The sequence below is a fragment of the Panthera pardus genome, unplaced genomic scaffold, assembly GCF_024362965.1.
Source record: "Panthera pardus isolate Hobbes unplaced genomic scaffold, ASM2436296v1 HiC_scaffold_12, whole genome shotgun sequence".
NCBI lineage: Eukaryota > Metazoa > Chordata > Mammalia > Carnivora > Felidae > Panthera > Panthera pardus.
Window position 1 is genome coordinate 39263199 of NW_026526677.1, and position 26124 is coordinate 39289322.

At 44.8% G+C, this 26124-nt stretch overlaps 1 protein-coding gene across 1 annotated transcript; it reads right to left on the reverse strand.

Annotated features, from left to right (window-relative positions):
* Positions 1 to 2004: 2004 nt before the first annotated feature.
* LOC128776098 (guanidinoacetate N-methyltransferase-like) lies at positions 2005 to 3007 on the reverse strand. Its single transcript, XM_053899220.1, has one exon. The coding sequence runs from the start codon at positions 2956 to 2958 to the stop codon at positions 2248 to 2250; it is 711 nt and encodes a 236-aa protein (XP_053755195.1). The 5' UTR covers positions 2959 to 3007; the 3' UTR covers positions 2005 to 2247.
* Positions 3008 to 26124: the final 23117 nt, after the last annotated feature.

Genomic DNA, 26124 nt, shown 5'->3' on the forward strand with positions numbered 1-26124 from the left:
TGGGATAGCACCACAGACAAAAGGGGACAACAGAGGCATGAACATCTTAATTGGGGAAGGTGAAAAATGTGCTTCTGAGGGGCTATCCCGGATCCTTCTTGTTCTCCCCTGCATCAAGGTTCTGCTGAGCATGGTTGTCAGCACTGTTTGTGGTCTGCTTGTATTGGGGAAGATTGGTTGGTGCCACTTACAGGACGTTTTCTCAGGGTAAATGGTAGTTCCTGATCATGCTCCTCAGTGGCGGGTGGGGAGCTAAGCCCTATGAGGTTCAATATGGTTAACGGCTGTCAAATGGTTAAAACTCCAGGCATTGCTTGGGAAGTATTCCCAAAAGGCCGCCAAATGACTCTTGTGCTCGGTGTAAGGGAAATTAAGTGCCGAGAAAAGTGTGTTCAATTTAGATCCATCTGGTCTGTTGCTTCTCCCCTTTCTTTTTCTCCAGGAAAGAACTATTCAAAGATACCTTGTGATTGCTTTGACCTGCTAGGAAGCCAGGGTGTTGCCTGCCCAGCATGTTGAAAAGCAGAGAGAAAAACTGTTCTAATTCTAATTGGTAGCAAGCTCAGCTCAGAGCAGAGCTCGCCATCCAGGGTGCTGGCTACCCAGGACACAGACCTTGGGAGGAAAGAAGGGTGTGTGGTTCGAGAACATGTCTAGAAGAAAGCAGAAGTGACCTTTGCTAAATATGGTCTCTTACCATACCTTCTAGTCAGGATGTGAACACCTGGAAGCTTGGATGAACAATGTCACTGGGTTCCAAACAAGAAAACCAAAACAATATATTCTGGGTTTTCCAAGCATGCCCAACTCCAAATACACATTCTCAGCATTGGAGCACGAGTCTGGAGTAACTGGTCAGTGACTCTATAAACTGCATGGGCTTATAATAAAAGACATTCAACTATGGAACCCTACATGGCTGTTACTAAAAATGAGGTAGATAATAACTTACATTTATGAAGCATTTAACCATATGTCAATCACTATTCTATGTGTTTTACTGCTTTTTTTATTTTTAGTTCCCCCACCCTCACCCTGGGTAACCTCAAGAGGAGGTCCTGTTATTACCCTAGTTTTACACGTAAGTATACCCAGGCTCAAGGAAGTAAGCTAGATGGTTCAACATCTATAGCTAATAAGTGGTAGAGCTGGGATCTGAATCCAGGTGACCTGCCTCTAGAGCCCACGACTACCTTGGGTCAGAGCTACACAGCCAAATGGTAGCACGGATGCCTCTGGGGAGAGGGACTGAGGGAAAGCAGATGGAAGGCTTTCACTTTTTACTTTATCAAATGCTATCATGTGAGTATTCCCCCTTAAACATGTGCTACTTGTTTGGTTTAAGTGTATATAACAAAAGAAAAAGCAAGGCTGGGGGAAATAGGACAGCATTGTAGCATTTTTTTTTTCTTTTCCGCAATGTAGTTTTTGAGTCAGGACAAGGCACTGTCCCCATTATGTTAAAGGTAGGAATTTATTTAGGTACCAGGCAAGTCTAGGCTGGTGGCCGGGAGCTACAATAGAAGTTAGCAATCTAGGCACCATGGAATTATCTTCAGAACCCCTAGAAGCCACCAGTGGGCAAGTGGGAATCTGGGCAGGTTAAAAGTGAGCCACTGGGGCAGAGCAGTGGGCTGGAAATCACAGGTTAAGTATAAACTAAAAGAGGCCAGAGCCTGGAGGGCAGGGCAAGGTGACAGCTGGAAGAATGGGCAGCTGGAAGCCAGGAGACGCATGGTGACTAAGGGCTCAGAGAAGTGTGAGATGCAAAGGAAAGATATGAGGTTCCAAGAAGAGAACAGTGAGCCGCTTCAGACAGGGAGCCTCTTCTAGAGTTTCTGTTGAAGTCTTGAAGGCAGATGAAGGTGAAGAGGGAGAGGAAGGGGAGGAGGGTATACCTGGCTGAATTGCAGTATGTGGGGGCAGGAAGAACTAAGAGTGGGGGCACCTGGGTGGCTCAGCTGGTTAAGCATCTGATTCTTTTTTTTTTTTTTTTTGGCGCACTGTGCTGGGCAGGCCCAGTGTTAGTGTTTATTTTACCCTCAGTGCCCCTGAGAGGAAGGTAGCGGTATCCCCTTGCAGGGAAGGTCAGGGAAGCTGGCCCTGCGCCCCACCGCAGTGTGGGCCGGAACTCGAACCCAGGGCCACGAGAGCCCAGAGCCTGCACTCCCGGCTGCGAAGGCACCTGGTGGGGCACGCGGATGGGACTGCGGCCCCCCTGTGGTCAAGCCGGAGGCCCAGGCGGGCTCAGTGCTTGGTGACCAGGGGCGTGATCATGTGAGGGAAGGCGTAGTAGCGGCACTCGGCCGGTGGGACCAGCTCCATCACCTCCGTGTGGATGTTCTCCCGCCTGAAGCCCGCTTCCAGCAGGGCTGGCACCTGTGTCTCCTGGAACATGGCGCTGACGTCCGAGTACTTAGACTTCATCAGCTCCCCCCACGATGTGAGGTTGCAGTAGGTGAGAATGCCCCCGGGCTTCAGCAGGCGAAAGGCATGGTCCTTGATGAAGGCGAACTGGTGGGTATGCCAGGTGTCCTCGGACAGGGGGTAGGTGTCATACAGGATACCATCAAAGTGGCCGTCTGGCAGGGTAGGGGCCACCTCCTCCCACAGGCCTTTCAAGGGAACCACCTTGTGTGGCTGCCGCTGGGCCCAGTCCTGGAGGCGCTGGAAGACGCCATCATTGCACTCGATGATCCAGTGTTCGTCGATGGGGGCCTCTTGCACCCTGGAAGCTGCGATCGCCATGCCGAAGCCCACCTCCAGGACCCGGCCCCCTTTGGAGGAGGCAGCGGCCGCCAGCGCGTGCATGTAGGGGGTCTCCCATCGCTCCATCACCGGCTTGCCCAGGATCTGCAGGTGCATGTCCGCCGCGTCGTAGGCCGCGGGCGCCATCTGCCACGCGGGGCTGCAGTTCTCGCCGGGGGCGAAGATGGGGGGCGCGGCGGGGACGCTCATGCTGCGGCGGGGACGAGCTACTGGACTGCGCTCGCGACGCGTGGGCCTGATCCCTCAAGCATCTGATTCTTGATTTGAGCTCAGGTCATGATCTCACAGTTTGTGAGATCGAGCCTCAGACTGGTCTCTGCATTGATAGCATGGAGCCTGCTTGGGATATTCTCTCTCTCTCTCTCTCTCTCTCTCAAAATAAATAAATAAGCATTGAAACAAAATTAAAAATAAAGAAGAGTGAATCCTGCCATCCCCACACTAAAAACCATTTGAATTTCACACAGAGATTCCACATGTATAATCACTTTCCAAGGTTTTCCTTTCAAGTATGCACACTTTTGTGAGCGTTCAGGTCAACCTTTCAGCTCAGCAAGGAGACCTCTCCGAGGGGTGGCGACGGGGTGGGGCTTCCCAGGCCAATGGGGCTGTGCGTTTGGCAGCACCAAGTGTGTCTGGCTCACCACTGTAACTGCATCTAGCACAAGGCTCGTCACACAGTAGGAACTGGATCATTATTTGTTGATGAATTTGTTTGAAAAGTTTGTGGCATGAATGAATACCATTAGGAACTTGTGCTGTATCTCGGGATGAAACTGTCAAGCCCTGTTGGGGGCTTTAATTGGTAATTATTTTGATCAAAATACAAATGGTTTTGGTTACTAGCATTTATTGAGCACTTTAGTGTGCTAACCCTTTACATTTTAAGTAACAGGAAGCCCAATCCATATTTTGCTTTGAAAGTCCAGGGACAATTCAGATTGAGTCAGGTGAGGTTTGATCAGGGGTCTGGCTCGGTTTCTCTGTGGTTTAGCTCTGCCCTATTCCATATGTCGACTTTCCACAGGCCAGATTTTATTCATGGATGCAAAATAGCTTCTGGCAGAAACTGAGGCCACATAATGCCTCATTCATATCCAGGAGGAGAAAAGAAAGAAAAAGAGTGACAGAGAAACAGAGAGACAAAGAGAAAGAGACAGAGTCACCCCTTTTCCTACCACCACACACCATTTCTAAACTTTATTCCAACAAAACCAGACTGAACTAACTAGCAGAAAACCACATGTTGATTGGCATAGCCTAAGTAACTCATCCCTGAACCATCAGTGGAGCAACAGGGCTGGGATGGTCCTGTGTGATTAGATCAGTCATGGCCTATCCCTGAAGCTTGGGATGCAGGCCATCCTTACTAAATGGCAATGGCTACTTTCAAATGGGCATAGAGATAAATGTAAGAGCAAGATGAATGTCCATTCATTTGATCCTCGCAGTACTCTGTGAATTAGATCCCATGGAGAGATGAGAAAAATGACTTCTGAGAAGTTAAGCAACTTGCTCAAGATCACAAAGCTAGTAACTGGCAGCACTGGAATCAAAACCCATGTCTATCTGACTCCAAAGCTCAGGTACTTGGCCACTAGACTCTATTCCCCAAATCTTAGACACTGCATGGGTCTCTGGTTCCCTCTAAGAGAAACCTGTTCCTGTGATCACATCTCTCTGTGCTGGAGAACTCCTTGGGTCCAGGATGAATCTCCTCGAATATAAAACAAGGACTCTTCAGGGAGCCTAGGCTATGAGCTCAGCTTCAGAGACCTTTGGATTTCAGCCTCACTTTGGGGAGCAGCGCACGCCTACCTACTTGGGCTCTGACCAAGAGATTACTCTACAACCAGGACAGACAGTTCCTATTCTCTCAGTGGTCATTCATCACACAGTTACTGAGCATCTGCTCTCTGAGGACTCTGTCTGAACCAAAGCCTGAAATGTTGTTTCCAGTGTCCTTGTCTAGTCTTTCATTTTGGTCTGTTCCTTTCTTTACTACACCCAGAAGCCTTCTCCTCCTCCCGGAGTATAGGGTGGCTCTTTGTCTCATACCTGCATCCAGCCCATTTCCTTTCTTTGGGCCCAGCACTTCTAGGACAATAACTATTTGCCTCTTCTGAAAATTTCAGTTAATTAACAATGGCTGCCTTGAGAAAGAGGCAGAGTCCGTATCCAGCCTCAGAAGGCAGGCGTGCCATAATCAATTAGTCATGTTTGCCATAGGAGGAAAGGTTGGAACTGCAGCCTGTATGGTGGATATTTGACATTCCTGGGCTCATAAACTGGCTGAAGCTTCACGTTTGGGACTCACAGAACCAGCTGCCCCCATTACAGCTCCCTGAAGGTGAATTTCCTGTGCTAGTATAATACTGACAATCTCTGGACCCCTACCTGCCTCTTGCATAACTCTGAATGAGGCTGAGCTTTTTACACGCTAGGTACCAAAGGATGGAGCAGTCTGGAGGGAAAGAAAAACAAGGCTGATAAGATCTGATATAGGCCAGAGAGCTCTGAAGTGTGGTTTAGAATGTCTGGGTCGAATGCCACTAAGCACTAACTCATTCTACGACCCTGGGCAAGTCTTCGCCCCTCACTCGGCTTTAGTTTCCCCATGTGATGATGGGCTACATCAGGAATCGTTGGTGGGGATGAAACCACTTCCTAGGGGGCGATTTGTATTTCTATAGGGACATTTTCAGTGTCACTGTGATTAGAGGCTGTTTCTGGAATTCAGTGGGCAGGAGACAGGAATGGTAGATAATCTATTACATGTAGGACAGTCCCTCACAGTGAACTGTCCCTCACATCTGTCCCATGTCCTACTGGACACTCATGTGCAGGAAAAATTTGCTCATAATTACCTGATGCTGAAATCTAGCTCTGCTTTAAATATGAACACAATTCATTTTTGGCACAACTGGTATACATCAAGTTTTTGAAAAATGGAATTATCACATAAATCAAGTGTAGAGTACATCTTAAAATTGTTGTATTGAGTTGTGATTTACATACTATAAAATTCACTCATTTTTAAAGCATTATCAGTTAAGTGTTTAATCAGTTCAGTGGTGCTGGTAAGCTTGGTAAGTCGTGCAACCATCACCATGATGCAGACTCAGAACATTTCCATCCCTTGCACCTGTTTGCAGTCAATTCCCACTCCCACCCCAACCCTAGGCAACCACTGATCTGCTTACTGTCTCAATCGAGTTGTTTTTTCTAGAAATTTTACATAAGTAGAACCATACAATATGTAGTCTTTTGTATTTCTCTTTTTTAACTTAGCATAATGTTTTTAGAGGTTCATGTGTATCATGCCATGGATCATTAGTTTGCTGCTTGTTATTGCTGAATAGTATTCCACTGAAGTGTACTGCACATTTCTTTTCAATCCATCACCAACTGATGGACATTTGGACTGTTCCCCTGTTCTGTTTTGTGAATAACGCTGCTGTGAACATTCCTGTACAAGTCTTTGCATGGACGTGTGTTTCTATTTCTCTTGAACATGTACTTAGGGTAGGATTTGTTGGGTTACTTTATTATTATTACTATTACTTTAATCAAGAGCTGTTTAAACTCTTTTGGAACTCATTCTGGAAAACTGACACTACTAATGGTGTCTGCATCACCAATACAACACTCTTGCATCCATGTACAGCTTACACAGGCATATACACTGAATCATATACATGATTTCATGGCTGGTATACGCTCTGACTTCTTCCTAATGTCTCTAGTTGGATTGTACCCAAACATGCCTATATTAAAGTATGTATTATTTCTAATAAATTACTTTCTTTTAATTGCTCCTATATAATAAGGGTATGAGGATGATTTTTTAAAATCATGTATATGGATTGCTTATATTATTTATGAGTTTCAGGACAGTAAAGAGGGTGTATAAAATATTTTTTAGAGAAAGGGGGTCTTGAGACAGATGGGGAAGGACTAATGACTGTCAGGGCGCTGATACCTGGGAGTTTTTAAATCCTGTGCTCACAGTGGCTTCATTAGAAAGGCTGGTAATCCGGATTTTGAAGCAAACAGCAAATCAAAGCAATCGTCTTACACCGGGGGCTTTGATCATCTGATTATGGCCGAGCTCTTTCAGGCCAAAATTGGAGACAGAGGAGCAAACCAACCCAAGAAAACATCTTGAAAATGTACAGGAAGAGAGGTGACTGGGTGGCTTAGTCGGTTAAGCATCTGACTTCGGCTCAGGTCATGATCTCACTATTCCTGAGTTTGAGCCCCGTGTGGCGTTCTGTGCTGACAGCTCAGAACCTGGAGCCTGCTTTGGATTCTGTGTCTCCCTCTACCTCTGCCCCTCCCCTGCTCTCACTCTGTCTCTCAAAAATAAATAAGCATTCACCAAGAACCATAAAATACCTAGGAATAAACCTAACCAATGATGTAAAAGATCAGTATGCTGAAAACTATAGAAAGCTTATGAAGGAAATTGTAGAAGACATAAAGAAATGGAAAAACATTCCATGCTCATGGATTGGAAGAATAAATATTGTCAAAATGTCAATACTACCCAAAGAAATCCACACATGCAATGCAATCCCAATCAAAATTGCACTAGCATTCTTCTCAAAGCTAGAACAAACAATCCTAAAATTTGTATGGAACCACAAAAGACCCCCCGATAGCCAAAGTAATGTTGAAAAACAAAACCAAAGCAGGAGGTATCATAATCCCAGACTTTAGCCTCTACTACGAAGTTGTAATCATCAAGACAGTAAGGTATTGGCACAAAAAGAGACACATAGACCAATGGAATAGAATAGAAATCCCAGAACTAGACTTACAAAAGTATGGCCAACTAATCTTTGAGAAAGCAGGAAAGAATATCCAATGGAAAAAAGACAGTCTCTTTAACAAATGGTGCTGGGAGAACTGGACAGCAACATGAAGAAGAATGAAACTAGACCACTTGCTTACACCATTCACAAAAATAAACTCAAAATGGAAAAGGACCTGAATGTGAGACAGGAAACCATCAAAAACCTAGAGGAGAAAGCAGGAAAAAAACTCTCTGACCTCAGCTGCAGCAATTTCTTACTTGACACATCCCCAAAGGCAAGGGAATTAAAAGCAAAAATGAACTATTGGGATCTCATCAAGATAAAAAGTTTCTGCACTGCAAAGGAAACAATCAACAAAATAAAAGGCAACCGACGGAATGGGAAAACATATTTGCCAATGACATATCGGATAACGGGCTAGTATCCAAAATCTATGAAGAACTCACCAAACTCCATACCCAAAAAATAAATAATCCAATGAAGAAATGGGCAGAAGACATGAATAAACACTTTTCCAAAGACGACATCCAGATGGCCAACACACACATGAAATGATACCCAATGTCACTCCTTATCAGGGAAATACAAATCAAACCCACATTGAGATATCACCTCACGCCAGTCACAGTGGCTAAAATGAACAAATCAGGAGACTATAGATGCTGGCGAGGATGTGGAGAAACGGGAACACTCTTGCACTGTTGGTGGGAATGCAAACTGGTGCAGCACTCTGGAAAACAGTGTGGAGGTTCCTCAAAAAATTAAAAATAGATCTACCCTATGACCCAGCAATAGCACTGCTAGGAATTTACCCAAGGGATACAGGAGTGCTGATGCACAGGGGCACTTGTACCCCAATGTTTACAGCAGCACTTTCAACAATAGCCAAATTATGGAAAGAGGCTTAATGTCCATCAACTGATGAATGGATAAAGAAGATGTGGTTTATATACACAATGGAATACTACTTGACAATGAGAAAGAATGAACATGGATGGAACTGGAAGGTATTATGCTAAGTGAAATAGGTCACTTAGAGAAAGACAGATACCATATGTTTTTACTCATAGGTGCATCTTGAGAAACTTAACAGAAGACCATGGGGGAAGGGAAGGGGAAAAAAAAGTTATAGAGAGGGAGGGAGGCAAACCATAAGAGACTCTTGGATACGGAGAACAAACTGAAGGTTGATGGGGAGTAAGGAAGAGGGGAAAGTGGGTGCTGGCATCGAGGAGGGCACCTGTTGGGATGAGCACTGGGTGTTGTATGGAAACCAATTTGTCAATAAATTATATTTTTAAAAAAACCCCAAAAAAACAAAAATAAGTAAACATTAATTTTTTTTTTTTTAAATGTACAGGAAGAGCTTCAGACTCTATTACTCTGGGTTTCACTGTGAGGCACACACATGCTCACGGGCTGACCCTGCAACTCCAGCCCCACATTGTACAAATGCAGAAAGTGCTGTTTGCACACAGGTGGGGGGAGGGGAAGACTGACAGGCCACAAAAGCTAACCAGGTCTGGGGGATCCTGGAAGCCTCATAACTAGATACGTCTTCCATCGGACCTTCTTTAATCTTTTAGAGAAGAGACTGAGCCTGGGAAGGGAGAGGCTGAAATGAACACAGAGACCAGGCCTCAGGCTCCATCCTCCTTGTTCAAGAAGCTCTGGCCAGACTTGCCTCCTCTCCAATTAACCTGACAGACCTTCCCAGGGAAGAAGGCAGCACTTACCCGGTGCGACTCAGGCAAGGGAGTTTGGGAGGTTTCAGCACCTGCACCCACTTCAAGCGGTTTATCAAAGCATGTGCCTGTGTTACCTTACCTCTCTGAAGTCCCGGAAAATTAAATGCTCTCCAGAGCATTCCCTTCCTCAGGGCTTTCTTGCTTCTCCATGCAGGGACTGGACACAGTTGATTGGCAACTTGATCTGGCTCTGCATCCTGTCGGGCTCTTCCCACTCTCTGGGCTGCCTCAGCAATTAAAGAAGAGATGAACGTCCATCAGAGCAGTACATCTGACCCTGGGAGATCAGGCCATGCCGGGAGGGGGCCCTCTCTAGCCCCTCCTGTAAATCGGTTGTAGACAGGGAATGCGGAGGCTGGACTCAGCACCCCCAGGGAGCCCTCCTTGGAAGTGAGGGTAGGAAGGAGGTGGGGATCTAGTGTTCTGGGGCTGTTTTGTCACTCCAGGTGAGGCCATCATACACCTCTGGATTTTAGGGTTTGGGTGGGTTTTTCTTGTTTTTAAAACACAGACCTTGGGGTGCCTGGGTGGCTCAGTCAGTTAAGCATCCGACTTCCACTCAGGTCATGATCTCCCAGTTCTTGAGTTGAAGCCCCGCACGGGGCTCTGTGCTGACAGCTCAGAGCCTGGAGCCTGCTTTGGATTCTGTGTCTCCCTATCTCTCTGCTCCTCCCCTGCTAACACTGTCCCTCTTTCTATCAAAAATAAATAAACATGAAAAAAATTAAAAAAAATAAAAACTCTTAAACACACACACACACACACACACACACACACACACACACACACCTTGTAACTTCTTACAAGCGCTGGTTATCTGCTAAGGAAGCGTCATTCCAATGGAGCCTCTGGCGCCCACAGCAGCCCACTGGGCCTTGGCGACTGGGGAGCCCACCCAGGACACCGTTGCGTGGCCTCCTTCGGCCGCAGGCCACGTGCACCTGGCAGGGACCCGGGCTGGACAGCAGCCTCGCCTTGCCTCCCAGGGTCACGCACATGGTGGAGGCCCAGGTGCGCATGTGGAGCCTGGCGGCTCTCGCCCACCGTGGGCTCCAACCTTCCGTTTATCTATGGTAAGCTCCAGAGCTCAACTGAGCTTTCTCAGTTATAGGCACGCAGTAAGCCGACAGTCGGGCTCTCTGGACAGCCTCCGCTGGCTTTAGACCCGGGTCTGGGTCTGGGCCTGGGCCTGGGCCGGAGCTACAAGAGGCTGCAGCAGCAGGAGGCCCAGCCTCCAGTGCGCGCAGGAAGAGGAGGTCCGGGAGGGGCACGAGCCCAAGCCGCATCCGCCCCCACGGGCCCAGCCCGACAGCCTGCGGTAAAGGCGGGGCTTCAGAATTTGCTGCCTCCTCCAGATAGCTAAGTTCCAGGAGTCCTTATCCTGTGTTTATGATGGAGGAATCAAGGACTGTGGGACAGGCACTTTGAAATCTGGCTTCTTTAGGGCTCCTGTAGCTTCTACTTCCTAGCTGTAGAGTAATCCGGAGCTCCAGGAGCCCTCTGGGAAGCCGCTCCATTACAGACATTTACAAAGGAAAAATTAAGAACAGTCAGCCTGGTTTAGATAAGAGGCGCGTATCTAGCCCAGGGAAGCCGGAAGTGTGTGCCTTGAAAGCAAATCACAGTGCCTGCCTGAGCATCCGGGAAAGCTGACTTCACGGTTTTAAAATACGAAATGATCATACCACCCGCGTTTAAGAACTAGCGCAAGAGGGGCGCCTGGGTGGCTCAGTCGGTTAAGCATCCGACTAAAGCCCGGGTCACAATCTTGCGGCCTGTGAGTTTGAGCCCCGCGTCGGGCTCTGGGCTGATGGCTCAGAGCCTGGAGCCTGCTTCTGATTCTGTGTCTCCCTCTCTCTCTGCCCCTCCCCTGTTCATGCTCTGTCTCTCTCTGTCTCAAAAATAAATAAACGTTAAAAAAAAATTAAAAAAAAAAAAAGAACTAGCACAAGAGATGATAAGGTTATTTTTAACGTATTTACTCACTGCTGATTAAGCACACAGTTTCCTTGTACCCAGGTAGATGGATGGAGAAAGCTAGGCAGGGTAGAGAGAAGTGTGGCCACAGGCCTTAGAGTCAAGCTGTTTGCATTTGCACATAACCCCTCAACTTCTTTGCAGCCCTCTGAGCCTCAGTATCTTGGAACCCTCACAGGGCTGCTGTGATTAAATGAGATACATGGAAAGTGCTTAGAACAGGACCAGGCATATGATGAGTATCCCATCAAACATAAGTGGCGAGTAAGCCCTTGACCACTGGTTTGCATAAGCAGCAGCTAACCTGTGAATTAGCAAATTTTTGTAGTAGGGTGGTGGGATTTGTCACTCACTGTGCACAGGCTAAGTTCACTCCTCAGCCTTCATTGTGCCCAAACATAAAGCGGTTCATTCTTTTCCTGTAGCACCCAGCGCCATTTCAAGATCTGCTTCTATTCTATAAAATTTTAAATTGGGCAAGATCCAAATAACTCATCTTGTCCAGACCACTTAATTTTTTAAATGTAAATTCAATGCTTTTTGAATTGCAGAGTTGACCAACAATCACCGTAATCGAATTTTAAATCATTTTCATCAGCCCCCTAAATAGAAACTGTACCCACTAGCAATCATTTCCCATTTTCCCCATTCCCTCTCCCTCCCAGGCTTGTGGAGGCTGTCTACACCCATCTGCCTATGCTGAACATTTTATAAAGATGGAATCATATAATAGATGGTCTTTTGTGACTGACTTTTTTCACTTGCCTTAATGATTTCAAGGTTCATCATCAGTCAGTAGACCTGTGGGTTGTTTCCACTTTGGGGCTATCATGAATAATGTTGCTGTGAACATTCACGAGTTTTCATGTGGACATACGGTTTCATCTCTCTTGGCTACCGGGAATGAAGCTCCCGGGTGACTAAGTAACTCTGTGTTTATCCTTTGAGGCACTGTCAGACTGTTTTCCAAAAGCGGCTGCACCTTTTCACTTTTATACTGGCAATGTATGAGGGTTCTGATTTCTCCACATCTTTACAAATGCTTGTTATTGTCTGTCCTTGTTACAGTCATTCTCATAGGTGCAGAGTACTATCTCATATGGTTTTCATTTGTATTTCTCCGCTGGCCAATGGTGTTGATTGAGCATCTCTTCATGTGTTTATTGGCCATTTGCATGTCTTCTATGGAGAAACATCTATTCAAAATTTGGCCCATTCTAAAATTGTTTTGTTTGCCTTTTTGTTGTTGGGCTGTAAGTGTTCTTTATTCTGGATACAAGTTTTGTCTAATATATATGACTTGCAAATATTTTCTACCATCCTGTGGGTTGCCCTTCCACTTTCTTGTCTCGATGGTGTCCTTTGTTTTTTTTTTTCAATATATGAAATTTATTGTCAAATTGGTTTCCATTGATGGTGTCCTTTGAAGCACAGAACTTTTCAATTCTGATATAGTCCAACTTGTAAATCTTCTCTTTTATCGCTTGTACACTTTTTGTCACATGTAAGAGATCGTTGCCTAATCCAAAGTCATAAAGTTTACTCCTATGTTTTCTTCTGAGAGTCTTATAACTTCATTTCTCTTATAATTTTATCTTCTAAGAGTCTTATAATTTTATCTATCGTTGTTCAATTTCACTTGAGCAAAAAAGGAAACTGAGACCCTATGAAGGTAGGATTTGCTCCAAATTGCATTGCTAATAAGTGACAGGTAAGTAATTAAAAAAAATTTTTTTTAATGTTTATTTATTTTTGACAGAGAGAGAGACAGAGCATGAGCAGGGGAGGGGCAGAGAGAGAGGGAGACACAGAATCTGAAGCAGGCTCCAGGCTCTGAGCTGTCAGCAGAGAGCCCAACGCGGGGCTCAAACTCACAGACTGTGAGATCATGACCTGAGCTGAAGTCAGAAGCTCAACCGACTGAGCCACCCAGGTGCCCCTAAAAAAATTTTTTTTAATCTTTTTATTTATTTTTGAGACAGAGAGAGAGAGACAGAGCATGAGCAGGGGAGGGGCAGAGAGAGAGGGAGACACGGAATCTGAAGCAGGCTCCAGGCTCTGAGCTGTCAGCACAGAGCCTGGCATGGGGCTCGAACCCATAAACCATGAGATCATGACCTGAGCCAAAGTCAGAGACTTGACTGACTGAGCCACCCAGGCGCCCCATGTCAGGTAAGTAATTTTTAAAAAAACAGTTTAATTTTATACAACCTGATATCAATATAACTTCAAGACCTAAGAGGGTCTCAAGTCGTGTTAAAAATCAGAGTCTAAAACCAACTTTATGCTCATCCTGAAATGGAATCACCCTTTAATTGAAGGCTAATAGTAATAAGAACAGACCTCATTTCTTGAGCAATTAGTCTCAGTCAGGCACTGCAACATGTATTCTCTTTCTACTTCTCAAAGCCACATGGTAAATAGCTACTATTATTATCCTTATTTTAAAGATGAGGAAATAGTTCTCAAAAAGCTTTTTAAGTAACATTTCTGAAATCACACAGTTAATAAGAGGCAGGGCTAGATTTTAAACCCAGGGCTCTCATTCTTCTTGTAGGGTGAACTATTAAAAAAACTAATGACTATGGCTGAAACCCTTATAAAAGGGCTTCTGACAAGATAGGAACCTGCTGATGACATGAACTGGACCCCAAGTGATATGCCCATTTCTTGTCACATCTGTTGGTAATTTCTCTTGGTGGGGTTGTGTTGATTTGTGGTGGTGAGAACCCAGATACCACAAAGCATCTGGGTTGCAATGGAAGTCCTGATTCATTTTCTTTAAATCCAATTTTCCACTTGGTTTGGCTGGGGCAGGAGGATGTCAAATTCTGTGACAGAGGTCAGTCCTATAAGGTGTTTGTCTCTATTTACATAATTCATTGGAACATTCTGGGGGGAGGGGGAATCCATCTTCACTGACATTAGCCTCAGGAACTGTCCCTGGGATGAGAAGAAGCAATCCCAGGGATAGATTTCAGTGTTATCCCCGTACAGAGGTCTAAGTTTTCAGTTTCAACCAGGCATATTTATTTACATGTGGAAATTCCCAGTGGGAAGCTGAAGAACACAACTTAGGAGTGGTCCCCAAGTGGGAAATTGAATAGTACACTGAGCTCCTTTTATTTGCATTTAATTTACCGTCGGTATCATTACCATTATTTTGTTAATCATTTCACTAGCAATGATGTAACTTGGGACCAACCGAGGTAATTGCGGCCAAATGGGGAAGATGCTTATCTGCAGTATTTAGTTAGCAGAAGCTTTCATTCACCTTTTTAGGGAGGGTATTCGTTCTTTCCTTTATTCATGGAGCATAGAGCTGCCTTGAAATGCTGAAGATATTAAGAGCTCCCTGCAGCTTAATGAACTCTACACTTGGTTGAAAAGAGGTTTCTATAATTTTCAGCTTGCTGCTGCCTGAAACCGTATCACACTGCACAGTGGTTTCCTGACATTCTAACACGCCCACGTGAAACACCATCCCTGCCCTATGGTCTGACTTTGGTCAGACTTTGCCCTCAGAGACCTGACTCTACTGTCTGGTAGGCTGTATGACTTTGGGCAAGTTACTTAAGCTCTCGGGATCTCTATTTTCTTATTTATCAAAAGAAGGTAATACCACTTATTGCATGGATTATCAGGCAGTAAATGAGCTAAGATGGGTTAGGAGCTAAGAGCATTCCTTGGTCCAAGCATTCCTTGGACTTCTCTGCTGGGCTTCAGGATTATTTGGGAGCCAAGTACAAGGAAAGTTTTGAGAAACTGTTGGCTGGAAGGAGGGTACCTTTCGGTCGGTAAAAATGAAGACCTTGGAGAGGCTACCCAGGTGTTTATGTTAGGACTCAGTTGGCCTGCTCATCCTGAGACTCCAAGGATTGTCTTTGTCTGGGGGCTGGAGACCTCCCGTGATCCAGCCCCTGCCTCCCACTGCGCTTCCCTCTGTGCCTCTGCCCTCTCTAGCTTCTCCTATTATCTCACTGCCATCGTTCAGTCCCTCCGATGGGCTAGACATGCCCTCCTCTGGGTCCTTCCATTGGCTGCTCCTTCTGAGGGTCTACTGGGTCTCCTAACCCCCTAATCCTCTGGATCCTGCCTTTCACAGTTCACCCTGTGCTTCTCTGCACAACACAGTTTGGTTCCTAGGTAACTGGGCTTCTGCTTGTGTAAGACTTTTTATTACTGATATCTCTCACCACCAGACGGTTGTTTCTTGAGGCCTGGGTCTGGGACTATTTTGCTTACACTCTAGGAGGTGTTCAGTAATACATGTTGAAAGAGTGAAAAGAGGAAACCCTTGGGGAAAATGAATAAGTGGCTTTAATACTGACGAACTCTCAGTTTTGAGCTGACTTTTATGCAGAGGTGGGAAGCTGAAAGCATTAATACTAGCTGACAAAGGGCGCCTGGGTCGTAGAGTCGGTTAAGCGTCTGACTCTTGATTTTGGCTCAGGTCATGATCTCAGGTTCCTGACTTGGAGCCCAGCATCAGGCTCCGTGCTGCTTAGGATTCTCTGTCTCCCTTTTTCAGCCCCTCCCTGACTCATGCTCTTGCTTTCTCTCGCAAGTAAATAAACTTAAAAAATTTTGAAAAATACTAGCTGGTGCAGTGTGCTTTCTAGCTGCCAGAAGCTCTTCTAAATATTTCCGTGCATTAACTTACTCAATCTTTATAATAGCCCTACTATTACTACCACCCCCATTGTAAAGATGAGAAAACTGAGGCATAAAGAGGTCATTCTCAGGTAACAAGTGGCAGAGCCATGACTTGGACCCAGACACTCTGGCTTCAGAGTGTATGCTCTTAACCATTATCTTCTCCTTTTCAACACACATTCTTTCCCCGCCTTGGAATATGCTTTTCTGCTCCAATCCTCCCGTTCCCCACACCCACACATGTTTTGGGAATCAGGTCCCAGATGAAAGAGCATTTCATCACAGAGACCCTCTCAGACTCCCACCCTCGCTCCAGCCCCAGGTCAACTCACAGCATCCGAATTTTGTATTCACAAATCCTGATTGGTTATTTCCTCCTGGATTTCAGGGCATGGTGTATTTATCTCTGGACCCTCTGTAGCAACTAGTACAAGGTTCAGCATATAGTAGGTGCTCAAAACTTGGTTATAATGGAACGCTCCCATGTCCTCAGACGCTAGCTGTTAATAATACATCTGGTGATATGTCATTACTTGTAAAAATTGCTTGCATGAACTTGATCCAGCTGTCCCACGTGTAGAAATTTACCCTAAGAAGATAATCATGCAAGTACAAAATAATGTTGATGCAAGTATTGTTGATAATGGCAAAAATTAGGAACATGGTGATCAAGGGAGGACTAGCTAAATAAATTACGTTCTCTCCACATAATGGAATCCTATGCAGCCATTAAAAGGATAAGATAAGCAAAGCTATATTGGTGAGTGTTAAAAAAAAAAAAAAGCAGATTAACAGGCCACTTTACTGAGAGCTTATTGTCAGGCAACATGCTAAGCCCTTTTATATACATTAGCTCATTCAGTCATCACAACAGTCCTATGAAATAGGTTTGTTCCATTATAATCCCTGAGTTTATAGACAAGCAAACCAGAGCAAGTGGCTAAGCCAGATGTCAGCCCATGGTTATCTCCAGAGCTTGTAATCTGTATTACACTGTCTCTTTGATCCTGTTACGTAATACTGCATGAACACTATGACAGAGACTGCCGGATACCTTTGGATATTCATTTCTCCTTTCTTTCATGGTAATAGGATTTTTAGCTGGGCATATGGCTGCCAAAAACAAGGACTACATTTCCCAATGCCCTTTGCAGTTATGTAACTTAGTTTGGGCCAATGGGATATAAGCAGAAATATTTGTATTCCTTTGGCCTCTCTCACAACCTCTCTTTTTTTGTTCCTTCCTCTGTTTTCTAGAATGCAGATGCTGCCCTTGGAACCATGAGGTGGAAGCCACATACAATACACCAACAAGACGGGATGAGCCGGGGTGACTGATAGCTGGGGAGAACCTTGCCAATCCTGAACCACCTACACAGACTTCCATGTGAGAGAGAAATGAGCTGGTCATGTTTGCATCATCATTATTTTGGTCGTCTGTCATTTGTAGGTGAATGTAACCTAACACATGCAAACATGTGGGTGTGCACACGCATACAGAAATTCCTTCAAGGATGTTCATCATGTTAACAGTGTTTCCCTCAGGATTGCAGGATTTGTACTGATTTTTACGTTATCTTCATAACTCTCTGGGTACATGATCCACTTCTTACAAAAGCAATAAATCAAAAGAAAAATATACCACAAAACCCACTACCTTCTGCCCTACAGTTTCAGTTCATTGGCCAGATTCTCACCTGCCCTCCCTCAGCCCATCTATAGCACTGTGTTTCTGGATGATTGCTCACCCTGGCTCTCTGGAGTGCACTTCTGGCTTGCCTGACATTAAGGTTCAAGCTTACATCTGCAAAAATGTATCTGCAGTACACCGTTGTGTTGGGAGGGGGAAGATTAGCTCCATGCTCTCTTCCTCCCGGGGGGGGGGGGGGGTGGGGAGGGAGGAAAACCAGAAAATCAAGACCATTAGTGCATCCAGAAAGAAAACAGATGGAAATATATCTATAGTTCATTCATTTATTCAATAAATATTGATGGGAGGCATATATGTTCCCAGCTCTTCTAGATATGAGGATACAGCAGTAAATGTGGACTCTTTGTTTTCATGAAGTATACAGCCTAGAGTAAGGGACAATCAACAAGCAAGCATTTAGATGCCTCTGTGCTACCCTGCCTTGTTGCCTTGTTGAGCTGGTCTGTATCTGAACCCAGCTGTTAGTGATAGTTCCACTCCCCAGAAGATCTCAATGTATTATTGCCTTATTCATTCACTTGAAAGACATTTTCTGAGTGCCTAGAAGTGCCAGCCTGTAAACTGGTAATTTAAAGGCAAGCAAGACCATCTGTTTTCAAGATTTGGCCAATGTGGTAGGAGTGTCAGCACTATAAATGATTGCAACACAGACAGGAGTCAGATCCCATATAGGGTTCTGTCTGATATCAAAAGGAACTCTAAACTTTGCCTGGAGGAGGGGTACAAGGGCCATAACAGCTGAACCAAGTCCCAGTGAATGAAAATTACCAGGTATGTCTCAGGCCCAGTGAAATGATTCTCTCTGAAATGCAGACATCAGCACCAATAAAATGCTTGCAGCCCTTCATCTTTCAAGTATACCAGAAGTCTTGGCTATAGTCTGAAATGGGGTTCAGACATCTGTGAGATAAACAGATGAGTTGGGGTTCCTAATCCTGAAAAGTGGTTGGAGTTTAGGGGAAAAGTTAGGGTTGGGGAGGGGAGTAGGGTATCTTCCAGGCTCTTGGTCCCCAGCCTGGTCCCAAAGACTTGTGTCTGAGCCATACAGAGGACAGATGGAGGCTGGAGGAGCCATTTTCATGAGGGACTGTGTGAGACCTGGGGACCTCAGTGGCCTGCTGAAGTCATCTCGACAGGTGATGAGAGTGTCAGAGGGCATGTCCTTCTTCCCATATGTTCTTGTGGCTCCACTGAGGGAGAATTTCCAGGAACAAAATGGTGCCTTCATTCCTTTGGGCTGAGGTCTGGGAACGCCAGAACACAGTGCTTTAAGGAGGAATGCATCCTCACCAGGCACAGGCAGGACCGGAAGGGACAATATAGTACCTTAAGTGGCTTCTCAGGCAGTGACCATCAGTGAGGGTCCTGGGGCAAAGAACACATGAGGGAAACTCATGCATGGAAACAAGTGAGCTGACCTTGAGGATTCCCAGAAATATTGCAGGACGAGGAAGGTGCTGGATTAGGGGGCTGAGCCTGAGGTCCTGTGCTGGAGACTGATATGTGACAGTTAGATACCTCTATCCCATTAGGTCTTAGCCTGGGCTCCCTGAAGGTAGAGCCTGAGATAAAGGCCTACATGGAATTAGTTTATTTGGGAATGTGATCCCAAGAAGCAGGAGGAAGAGACAAGTGAAACATAGAAGGATAACTATAGAAGGATGTATTGTTGGGTCAGCCACCCCATGATGCATGGGAGCTTCTGTGAGTTCAGTGGCATCATCTCAGGACTGTCTGCCCAGCGAAGAAAGGGGCAAGCTTCAGTCCCCCATTGGTCACAGTGACCCATGGGTTTTAATTGCTTAGCACTTCCAGCAACTTCTCAGGAGTCCCACCCAGGGAGTCATAGAAGGCCTGCAGCAAGAGAGGTGGCCCAAGGGGAGGTACTGACAGATGCACCTGCTCAAAGCAGGCCAAAGTCTATGTTCAACTGGTCACCACACAGTGGCTGGAGTCCAAAGTGGGCTGGTGGGATCTGGAAGAGTAGACAAGAGGTGCCCAAAACAGACACCCATGAGCTGGTGAGGCCTCTCTCAGATTTAGAGAAATTTCTAGAAACAAGCAAGAATAATGATACACTGTCATTGCTATTAATAAATAATAGCTAGTATTTATTGGACATGAATTACATGCTAAATCCTTATGGATAAATCATTTCACTTAACCTCACAATACCCTTTTGCCGTATGTGTTATTATTGGTCTCTACCATGCAGACAAGGAAATTGAGGCAGCGTGTCACCTCTTCAAGGTCATGCAGCTTGTAGGTAGTGGAGACATGCTGAATCCCCATAACAGAGTGGATAGGCAGCCTGGCTCTGGGGAGGGTCTTACGTTTCCCCCAGGCCCTTTGACCATCTGGTGTCTGGTGCCAATTGTAGTGGACTGCTCTCTGTCAGAGGCCTCTCTGTGTGAGCTTGTTCAAAGTCATGGTGGATGCATCAAGGACAGATTTAGAGTCACCTTCCTTGGGGTCTGAACACCTGGGCTGGGGCCTGGCTCCGTCACTCGGCTACAGGGTGGCGGCACGGTGTTGGCATTACACACCCCATCCCCTGCTCATGCCTCATTTCCTCAGCTTTAGACTGCCACATTTGTAAGACCACTTTTGGCTCTACAACTCACTGACATGAAAGGTAATTCACGTAGGTGGTTCCAAGATAGTTGCAGATGGAAATAAAAATCTCTTAAGCAAGATGCAGAAAGCAAAGCCCTTAAAAGGAAAAGGATGATGAATTTGACGACTTCCAAATTAAAACTTCTCCATCCTAGAAGAGATATCCATAAACAAAAAGTTAAAATGAAAACACATGGGCAAAAGTATTTGCAAAACACACAGAGACAAAAGATTCATGTTTACATAAGGAATGCCTCCAATCAATAAGAAAAAGTTAACCCAAAAGAAAGATGAGCAGATCATGACTAGGTGATTCATAGCTAAGATAATCAACTGGACAGTTGGAATATGAAAATATGCTCAAATTTACTACCAATGAAGGGAATGAAGATTAAAACACAAATGGAATACTGTTTTCTCGCCCACCAGGATGGTGGCCCGAAAGACATTTGGGACTACCAATTATTGGCACATGTATAAGGAAGCCAGTGACCCCTGTGGGTGTGACTAGGGACCCAATCTGGCAATTATCTGTTAAAACGTGAAACAAATACTGGGCCTCAGTGGTTCTCCTTCCCAATACGTGCCTTCAAGGAGCACCCACACCTGCCTATGGGGAGGCACACGCAAGAATGTTCGCTCCTGGGGCGCCTGGGTGGCGCAGTCGGTTAAGAGTCCGACTTCAGCCAGGTCACGATCTCGCGGTCCGTGAGTTCGAGCCCCGCGTCAGGCTCTGGGCTGATGGCTCGGAGCCTGGAGCCTGTTTCCGATTCTGTGTCTCCCTCTCTCTCTGCCCCTCCCCCGTTCATGCTCTGTCTCTCTCTCTGTCCCAAAAATAAAAGGAAAAAAAAAAAAAAAAAAAAAAGAATGTTCGCTCCAGCATTGCTTATAGGTACTAAAAAAACAGAACAAAATAGCAACAAAATTGGCAGAAGAGGAAGCAGCTTAAATGTCTGTCTATAAATGAACTTCATTAGTTCTGTATTCTGCAGAAACATGCAAAAAGAAGAGCATGGTGGAGTTACGTACAGACATGAAAGAATCCATAGGACATACAAATGAGTGGGAAAAAAACAGTAAGTTGTGGAACAATGCAGAGTATGACACCTTCACAGGAAACCACAATCAATTGTTCCCATAGAAACTGCATACAAGAGGGTCTGAAAACATAAACGCCAATTGACAACATAAATTAGTTCTGGAGAAAGGAAGAGAAGAATGACCACTGAGGAGGCTTTATCTCTACCGCTTTAGTTTGTTTAGAATGGCAATATATTCACGTATTTCTTGTATGATGTTGTTGTATTAAAATATATCAGTGGTTGATGGTTGACAGTTTTTCCTTTCCCCAGCCTCCAAGGAACAGAATTCCTTTGCCATGAACGATAGGATCATCCCAAACTAACCCACTCCCCAGCCAGCACGCCCCTCATCTGGGTCTGCGCCCACTGCCGTGTTGGAGGCCAGGCACTCATCTTCCCCTTCAAAGGTTCCATTAGCGTTGTTTACAGGGCTTTGACATTTGTTCACCCAGACCTAACTGCGGGGCGAGGCTACAATTACAGTGGTGTTTTTTGTTTTTTTCATTTTTCAATAAAGAGAAAGGTTGAACACGTAATGTTAACATTCAACCTGGTGTAAAAACATTTCAACCAAAAGACTTTGGAAATTGATTTTTGCGGTAAGCAACCTGGAAAACATTTGTTAGAAGTTGCTCGTGTTTAGTTCTGTTAGTTGGCAAGAGGTAGTATGGGTGTTAATTTACAGCAGTGCTTCTCAAAATGTGGCCCCAGATCAGCAGCATCAACATTACCTCTTAGGCCCCAGCCCAGACCCTCTTAATCAGAGGCTTTGCGGGCAAGGCGCAGCAGGGGGTGTATCAGCAAGCCCTCCACGTGACTCAGGTGCACACTCAAGTTTAAGAACCTATGATTTACGTGACCAAATATAAACTACCTCTCATGGGGCGCCTGGGTGGCTCAGTTGATCATCTGACTCTTGATTTTTTCTCAAAATCTCATGGTTCATGGGTTCAAGCCCCATGTCGGGGTCTACACTGACAGTGCAAAGTCTGGTTGGGATTCTCTCTCTCTCCCTCTCTCTGCCCGTCCCCACCCCCAACTAAATAAACTTTAACAAAATTTAAAAAAGTAAACTGCCTCTCAGAAAACTGGTCACACTTCTGCAAAATAACAACTTGAACTAAATTGTTTAAATTTCTTTTCATCCCCAGATCTCATCTGAATCATCACTTTCTCTGGAAACATTTTCCAATTCTTTGTTTTCATAACCCCATGTCCCTCCTCACTCCACATTGATCACAGGTGCATTTTGCATTTATTTGTGTGATCTTTGTTCCCCACCGCTGCCTCACACCATAATGTGATTGAGTATACTACAGTGCCAGGCACACAGCAGACACATGATAGATATTTGCGAATGGGCAAATGAACATATCCTTCACAGACAGCTTTCAGTGCCACAAACTGACTTTTCAACACATTTTTCACAAATCAGTAACGAAGCTGTCTTCATCACGATCATCACTATTTTTCCGGATCTGAAATGTTCGTGATGTTTTACACTTGTGACGTTTCATTCATCTGCAGGTGCCAGGCAGCTGCAAAGTCCTGTGGATTCTCGCATGGGAACGTCTCCCTGCCTGACCTGGCATCCCCACTGCCAGCCCCCTAGCCAAGCTCACGAGGGCACTCTGGGGCAGGGCAGGCAGTCTCTCAGTCCACTCTAACCGCCCCTCAGCCCACGTGATCAATTTCCCTTAAACATTGTGTTTAGGGAAATCGTAGATTGCAGCTGCTAGTATCTGATTAGCATTTTACATTTTCCAAAGTGCTTTTACTTATATTAAAATGCTAGCAACCATTTATTGGTGACTTATGTGCCAGGCATTGAAGTGATTCTCATGACTGTGAAGGAGGTATTTATTATTTATTCTATATTTTCATGGAAGGATAAAGCTAGGGTTAGAGGGGCCTGAGGAACTGGTGCACAATCACTCAGCTCCTAAGTGCAGAGATAGGCTTGCACCTTTGATTCTGGCTGATTCTCCGACCTATCCTCTGTGCTATCCTCTGCCTATTCTTTATCAACAGCCCCTCAAGTTGTAAGAGCTCAGGTATTTGGATTTCATACCTTGTGCCTCCTTGTCACTCCTCCCTTTCATTCCTTCTGCTCAAAGCCACGCGATAAGAATAAGCATGTATACTGGAAAGGAGGATGGGCTCTGGAGACAGACCTGGATTCAAATCCAAGCTGTGTGATCCAGAAAAAAATTAGTTATCCTCGCTGAAACTGTTTCTTTTTCTGTAAAATGAAGAAAATTAAAATTATGACCTTATGGGGTTGCTACAAGGACCACATGAGATCCTTCACTTCCCAGCATACACAGGGTGAACACTAATCAATGCTATTATTATGTCGACATCTGAACTCTGTCCGCCTCTCAAAGGCTGCATGTAACCTGGGCTCCTCTTTCCCTAACTGCCTTTCTCTTTATTCTAAAAAGACTCATCTTTTTATTCTCTCAGTACATGTCATAATCATTACCATTGCCATGTTTCCAATTATAAAAAAAAAATCATGGGTGCTCTTTGAAAAATAAAATCAATACACAAAACTCCAGAGAAAGGAAAAAAATCCTGATTCCCACCCTCGAGAAAGAACCATTGAAAAGCATCCTTTCTCGCATCTGTATGTGTATAGTTGTGTAATTGTACCTAGATAGGTTGTGTTCTGAAATCTGATTTCTTTCACTTAACAATATTGAGTAGCCTTCTTTCCACGCCAGTAAGCATAGATCGTACCATCATTTGTAACAGCTGCATAGGATGGTTACATATATGCTCTGTTGATAGGCTGTATTGGTGAACTAACTGCTGCTTAACAAATCACCCTGCAATTGCAATGACTTAAGAGTGATTTATATATAATGCATAATGTATATAATTATAACATATCCTATCTAAATTCCACATATAGATACAGATGGATGCGTACACATGTGATATATGTATCACATGTCTAGGTTGGCTGGAATTTGGCTGACTTAGGCTGGCCTCGGCTGGGCAGTTCAGCTTCAGTTTGTAGCTGCACTGTCCATAGGGGCAAGAGTGGCTCTCCTCCACGTCTCTCATGCTCTTCCTGAAGGAAAGAATCCGCCCACGTGCCACTGAAAGCACACTACGTAGCCAAGTCCAAAGTCAAGAGATGGGGAAATAGACTTTGTGAGTACAGATTGTGGTGAAGAATTGAGACCTATAGTTCAATCTACCACATACATAATTATTCTTGTTTCCAATTTTTTATAATCATGAGGCTCTTTGAACATATACTTCTGTTTACTCATCCAATTTTATCTTCTTGTGATAAATTTCTAAAGTCGAAGCTGTGTCAAAGGACATACACATTTCAAACATTGATTCATATTGTTTAAAACACTTTGTCAATGTTTATTTATTTTTGAGAGACAGAGACAGAGTGTGAGTAAGGAAGAGGCAGAGAGAGAGGGCGATACAGAATGTGAAGCAGGCTCCAGGCTCTGAGCTGTCAGCACGGAGCCTGATGCAGGGCTCAAACCCAAGAACTGAGATCATGACCTCAGCCAAAGTCAGAAGCTTAACTGACTGAGCCACCCAGGAGCACCTGATTTGTATTGTTTAATAGTATTCCAAAAAGATTCCATAGTCTCTAATAATAGTCTAAGAGAGTGCTGGTTTTCTCACACTTTCGCCATTACTAGGTTTTGTCAATTAGAAAAAAAAAAAAATCTGTCCCAATATAAGAACTATGATGCCTTAAGTTTATTACATTTCTTTGATTATTATTAGTGAGGTTAGAAATATTTTTATGTTGGTCTTTTACATATTTTTTTGAGTGACCTCCTCATGTCCTTTGCCTATACTCACTCTTTTTCAAATAAAATAAGATTCCTAGAAAACTAAGTTGAAGTAAAAACTAGCTTCTCCCAACCCAGCTTTGTGGAATCGGTATGCTGTCACCTCATCACCATCCCCTTTACTCAGGCAGAATGCAGTTGACTAAGTTGGCAAGAAGGCAAAGCATCAGAGGGGTTCATGCCCTTCAGGTGACCGGGGAGAAGCCATGGATGTGACAGAGCTAGGAAGGCCAGAACCTGGAACCAGTCTTCTGTGAAGGGTGGCAGTCCCTGTTCCTGACAATGCTGACTCAGAAGGAAGAGGCCTGCTATAAAGTCACCATTATTTTCTTGATGGCAAGAGAAAATTCCCCTCTAATCAGTGTGACAGGATATCTAAGTGGTTTCTAATTAAGAGCATTTTAATTTAAATGTAAAATCTAAAATCACAGTCTGAACTGGCAGGTTCTGGGAAGAAAATGACAAATCCTAAGTCCTTCTAGGGTGGCTAGAAATGCTTCGAACTCAGGCAAGAATGTCAAGAGATGTTTTCTTCCCCTTCTGTTGCCTTCTTCCATACCACTTGCTGGGAAACTTGAGAGGCGGGGCGATGGAGGATTTGGGAAGACGGGATTTGGCTGGAGGCCAAGGGCAGGAGAATAATGATAACCATGGCATGTGCCCAGGTGGCACTTCTCAGGTGCCTGGCATTGCTCTAAACACTTTACATACACGCTAACTCACTTCATCCTGGGGATGACCATATGAAATAGGAATTATTATTATAAGGAAACGAAGACAATTTATATTTGCCCAAAGACCTACAACTAGTAAATGGTGGAACTAGGATTCAAACTCAGGTTGTCTGGCTCCAGAGCTGGTGCTTTAATCACTTGGCTAGGAGTGCCCCAGATGTATAGCATGTCCCAAAGT